The sequence below is a fragment of the Pelobates fuscus genome, chromosome 8, assembly GCF_036172605.1.
Source record: "Pelobates fuscus isolate aPelFus1 chromosome 8, aPelFus1.pri, whole genome shotgun sequence".
Taxonomy (NCBI): Eukaryota; Metazoa; Chordata; class Amphibia; order Anura; family Pelobatidae; genus Pelobates; species Pelobates fuscus.
Window position 1 is genome coordinate 126,036,749 of NC_086324.1, and position 6,000 is coordinate 126,042,748.

The following is a 6,000-nucleotide window of genomic DNA, read 5'->3' on the forward strand; positions in this document are numbered from 1 at the left end:
TACTTGGTTCAGTAAGCCCTATTTACTGAACCAAGTGGGGGAAAGCCAGGAACAAGTTATTTTACCGGTCTGGGGACATAGTCTTAAAGGGGCATTGTTCAGCAAAGTCACAATATGTCCCCAGACGGTTCTTAAAGGGCCATACACACCCAATAAATGTTAATAAGTTTTCAGGGGCACAATCTTCCAGGGGCCATAGTCATGAGGCAGGAGGCTGGCAAACATGCTTCTCCACAATCCAGGGAAGCAGGGCAATTTCTCATTTAAAGGGCCAGTTACAAATAGCGATTTGTAACATGGTGATATTCTTTTGAGCAAGAATAGACCAGGTAATAAACTGTGTGGTGGTAGGAGCATGATCTATTGATGCTCTGGTTCAATTAATAGATGTTGATACAGTAGCCAAGACTCTGAGATGATTCACTCAGAGATGACACTTAATCACTAACATGGTTTTTTTACTAAAGTGAAAATTGTCAGGAATTCAAGCTGATTTAAAAAAATGTGAGGCGAAAGTGGGTGAAATGGAGAAAATCTTTAAGTCCACTATACTTCTAGTTCGACTACCTTGAGAATTGTGGAGCATTAAGTGTTAAAATTATGCATATGAACCCAGATGTTCTACATAACATTGTAGTTTTTGAAGCCTGGAGTGCCTGCCATTTTATTAGGGCTTAGCTGTACACTTGACTGATCCTCCCAAAATACCAGTTTTGTTAAATAAGTTATTTATTTTGAAAACCTTTAGGCTGCATAAGTTGGAATAGTGAGATAAATGAATAGTGTCGAGAGAAGTAAGATTCTCTAATGAGCAATCAAAACACTGTTAAATAGTGTGTGCCCAGGATTTAGCATGTGCGGCATTTGCACCATTCAGTTCAGGACCATTCGGCTATTGGTGAATAACCCTGACAGTTTACTAATTTTAATAGAATGACAAAAGGTTCTGTTGTACTGATACAAAATTTAGGGGCTATCGATTATGATTTTTTTTTTTTTTTGTGCCTTCATTTTGCAGTTATCTTTCAGTTTGTAATGACTTCCTGTTTAGTGAATAAACGCCAATAAAGCCACCAAAGGCTTTTTTTTTCTCTAAATTTCGGTTCTTTAAATTCTTCTACTAAAGTAGTGTTTGTGGTTTTTTTTTTTTTTTTGGTTTGTTTTTTTATTCTAGGCAGTGAACTCTGGAAAGTCATTATTTCTGTTATATGCTTTGAAGAGTTCTCCACGGCTCAGCATGTTGTACATGTACGTCTTTGACTACACAGAAACATTTTTACCTTTCATCCACACAACGTGTCCTTTAGAAGAAGATCAACAGGAAGATATAATCTCCACATTCATTGTGAGTACTTTACCTCCTAAACGTTTATGTGGTTGGATAAGGGAGGGAAAAGCAATAAAATGAACATGAATGTTGGGGATGGATAAAATATATTGGAGTAGACAACTGTTAATGCATATTTCTTTGCTGGTAACAATATATCGGAGTGTCAGGCATGGAACACCTGGAATGATGTAAGTAGCAGAATTGGGAAGTTATTCTTCTTTACATTTGAAGACTGTACTAAAAGTATGAGCCCTGATCATATTTTTTTTTTCTATACAGAGTCTGTCCTTATAATTTAGATGTAACTGTGAGGGTGAATTCTGAATTAAGATACAGTAACCTTGCATTGTTTACTTGCATGCAGCTAGAGAGATGAGACCGGGGTAGGAAAATACGATGTTCTAGGATTGTCAAAACGTCCTCCAGCATCTATAACAAACTTAAAAACATAGCAATAGCCATATTGCCACCAAATTCATTGTAGCAGTTGGCATAGCCTAATTTCATGCGTGTTTTTTTTTTGTTTGTTTTTTTTTCTCTGAAGACCAACCGTAAATATTGACATAATTGTAAGCAAGTTGAATGTAGTAATAAAAAGGCAAAAATCTAACTCCCTTAAAGGGACAAGTCTAATTCTTTCTGGAAAAGATAATTTCAGGTGTTCATGAAATAGAAAGTGCAGTTCAAAACCTCCACAAAATCGAGAAGAAATTACTTAGAAATTATTAAAAAAAAAAAGTTTCCATTTCTTATGACCAAAGTTAATTATGCTATGGCACAAATGGACATTCTTTATTATCAATGTGTGAGCAAGCGACCTCCGGTGCCTTGGCTACTTCTAGTTTTGGTCACACCTTACAAATTAACAAGAATTTGGTCCTAGTGACCCAGAACCACTACATTGTGTAGTAGTGGGTATGATGTTCTAGCTCAGGCCTGCACCTATAATTCGACCACGTGAGGTCTCCTGTGACATTAGGTGCCATTTTCCTTGTAAGTGAAAATCTTTTACCGTGCCTAGTGCCCCATCCACTACCAAAGGTTTTGGGGAACTCTCTTTTTATTGTATTAAAAAAAAAATTGTAAATCCTCCAGATGTCTTGTGTCAATATTATTGTTCACTATAGTTTTTGCAGTGGTGTGTTCTTTTATCACCTATTTTGAAATCCTGGATTTATTTATGTTAATCTACCCATTCCACCGACAGGATCTGCATGAACCAACATGGAAGCAATGGAGAGAGTTTATTGTGAAGTATTTGTTTCTTCCATATCAACTTATTGCTGAGTTTGCTTGGGACTGGTTAGAAGTTCATTATTGGACATCACGGTTTATTATTGTTAATGCAATGTTGCTCTCCGTCCAGGAATTATTCTCATTCTGGAGATTGTGGTCAAGGAGAGAACTAAAGTAGGTATTTGCTCGTGTCTTCCTTCTACATACATCGCTTTGCATGCATGTCAAATGAAACTAAAATAATTACAATCTTTAACATAAATATTCAATATCTCTTACAAAATTAAGTCCACACTCATTTATCACAGCCACTGGTCTTCTCTGCGTTTAACCACTTTTCACACCAATATTCTGATCCTTCAGCTATACTGTATGATATTTTTATATCAAAGCATACGCAAGCTGAAATAGTAAGAGGAGTTGACTGGACAGATGGAGAATGGAAAATCCTCTGTGGGGAGAGGGAGAGGGGGAGAAGTATCTTGTTAATTGGGTTCTGAAGGGTTCCTTGGCATGTGGGTGCTTATGTTAATGTGGTAACATACTAAATCTGTGACATTGCACTGATAAGTGGGTTTTCTTTTTGTTGTGGCATTAAAATGTTTAGCCTGTAAGGGTGCCTGTGACGTCAGAATGTGAGGGCTCTACACCAATCGTGAGTAGTGCTGGCCGGAACAGCGTAGTGACTGCATGCCGCTAGTAGTATTTGTTGCAGCAGCTCAAGATGCTAGCCTTCATTGCTCGACGGTAGCATCTACCACTGGTTTAGGTCCTTCCCTCACAGCCAATAAGACAGGAAACTAGACCTCTAAAGAAACCTTCCAGGCACCATAACCTCTACAGTATACCACACTTCTTACCATAGTTACTGGGCCTGGAGTGCCCTGGTGCAATCTCACCTCTACCTTGTAAGTAGAATGGTTTTACTACTTACCTGGGGTCCAACCTCCACTGCCATGGCCAGAAAAACTAAAGTTCTTAAGCGATCCGTTCCATGTCATATATCCTGGGGAAAAAAAAAAAGCATTTCCACTGTATCTATCTTCTTAATGGGTTCCTCTAAAGCAGGGGATGGGCAACCTTCGGCGCACCACATGTTGAATCTCTCCGTCAAGACCGCAGTGCATGAACTTCAGACTCAGCAGGGAGAGCTCTTTCTCTCTTTCCCTAGAAAGGCAACCCTTGTTTTTTTTTTTTTTTTTTTTAATTATACCCATCTTGGACCAGAATTAATGGCCCCAGACTTCTCAATGAACTGTGTGCCATGTTCAAAGTGAGAGCTGCCCTAAAAATTAACGCTCTCCAACACCTATTATTCCATTACTAAATTATCATGTATATAATTCTTATTTTTGTCTTTCAGATCTCTTCCACGTCTAATGTGGGGACATTTTTGGAAAATGTCAACCCAGGGACTCTTTGTCGCCATTTTCTGGCCTGTAATTCCTCAGTTTATCTGCAACTGCTTGTTTTACTGGGCTTTGTATTTTAACCCAATAATAAACATTGATCTGGTTGTCAAAGAAATTAGAAGACTGGAAACACAAGCGATGTGAATTTCAGAAATGCACACCAGAGACTGAATGAATAGGGCATGTCAGAAGTCTGCACTTCTTAACAGAAGGTCAAGATGGTTTTTATACCTCTCTTGCAACACGTTTTCTTTAATTGCGGTGATCAATATTATTATTATTTTTTTTTCTTTTTCCTCTCCAAGGAAGCAGATAATTAATGTATTGGGAGCAAATGTGTCTAGTTTATTTTATAATGTGATTGGGATAGTCACGGGTTTCTGATAAATAAACTTTTTAGTCCGTTCAAAAAGAAATTGGTTTTTAATCGAACACCAACAGCTAGATGTTTTGTTCACATGGGACCTGTCTTGGCATGGTCATGAGAAATAGCATGATTTTGTAAAATCTATAGGAGACCTATGCCAAACCCATTACAATTTCTGGATGTTGATGGTGGATTAGGTCACTGTTCATTTCACTATATGAAAGCATGTCAATTTGTGTTTGATATTGGTTCCTCTAATTTCACTGTGGTAAAAGTATTTAAAATATTATCTTTCACAGATATTCCGTGGCTCGTGCCATCTGTTTTTAAATCTACATAAATAATGAAGAAAAGAACGAACACACTAAAATTAGAAAAATAACTGGAATATTGCCAAAATCAGTTTGCTTGATTTCAAAGTATGATTTTTAAGCAATCCTAAAATTTCAACATGTAAAATTGTAGGATAGCGGGAATGCATTGAGACATTAAATTAGCAGAAAGCAACCTAGATTATGTTCTATGATTTTACAGGTTGTTTGTGATTAAAAAAACAAAAAAAAAGCTACTGTGTCAAACGTTCTGAAGTTATATTCTCCTCTGAGGAAATGTACATAATTTTTATTACCGCTTTTAACATCTATTTTTTTTTTTTTTCTTCTTTCCAGATTAGATTATACTCTTAATTTTAAACTTGTCAGATAACTGAAATGCTTGGGTAACAGGCTTGTATAGTGGTAAATGGCATTTTATTTGACCAAAAGAGGGGGGGGAAAAAAAGCTCAAGTTTAATTAGCAAAATGTTGTAATGTTTGTTTTTACAGCTGTATACATATGTGGTATAAAACAATTGATTGGCAGGCTTTATATTTTTAAAATGTGCTCAAAAAGCTAAACCTGTGTGCTTTTAAAGGAATGCTCCAATTAATCAATTTTGAATTTGGTCATAGTTATTTCTGGAATAAACATTTATTGGTATCCTAGTTGAAAATGGTCAATTATCCTTTTTGTTTTTTTTATATTGCTATGCAACTTCTTATTTCAAACTTGTATGTCACGAAGCTCAGACAGAAAGTTGATTCTCCAAGCACCATAACCACTATAGTAAATTGTTGTGGTTATGGTGCCAGGAGTGCCCGAGAGAGACACGTGCAACAGGTCTTCCAGGCGCAGCTCTCATTCTCCACTATGTATGATGGAGTTCAGCACATCAGTGTAGGACTAAGCTTCTTGTTGTAGAGTGATCAGCTGACACTCTTGGACAGTAGGCTAAGCCTAGCAATAGCTGAGGCAGAACAGAGAACTTGTATTCATTTAGGTTTATAATGATGGATGCAGGAGCGCATTGGCCATTTGAGACCTTAAGATACCTGTGATGTACTGAATGTGTCTGAGGATTAGTGTCCTGAAGGACCATTTCATATAGAGTAGTGTCACATCCCTGCCAAAGTATTTCCGGTATTGTGGGGTGAAATACCCCCATTGTAAGTAAACCGTTTTTATAACCTCTTACATGGGATACACTTGGCACTGTCCTCCATCTCCACTACTTCAGTTGAAGCGCTGCAAACTCCCAAGTATGCTTTTCCATTAGCCAGGCTTTGTGCCAACAGAGTGCTTAAAGCTATATCTGAAGTAGTTGGAGGCAGGGAGCA

The 6,000-nt window shown here is 37.4% G+C and overlaps 1 protein-coding gene across 1 annotated transcript in view; it reads left to right on the forward strand.

The window, feature by feature from the left end:
• BFAR (bifunctional apoptosis regulator) overlaps positions 1-5,336 on the forward strand; it is a 29,892-nt gene extending 24,556 nt beyond the window's left edge. The window contains exons 5-7 of the mRNA XM_063430300.1: positions 1,175-1,345; positions 2,538-2,740; positions 3,930-5,336. Of these exons, the coding sequence (XP_063286370.1) occupies positions 1,175-1,345; positions 2,538-2,740; positions 3,930-4,122 (567 nt within the window). The 3' untranslated portion in view covers positions 4,123-5,336. The remainder of the gene's footprint in view (positions 1-1,174; positions 1,346-2,537; positions 2,741-3,929) is intronic.
• The last annotated feature ends 664 nt before the right edge of the window (positions 5,337-6,000 follow it).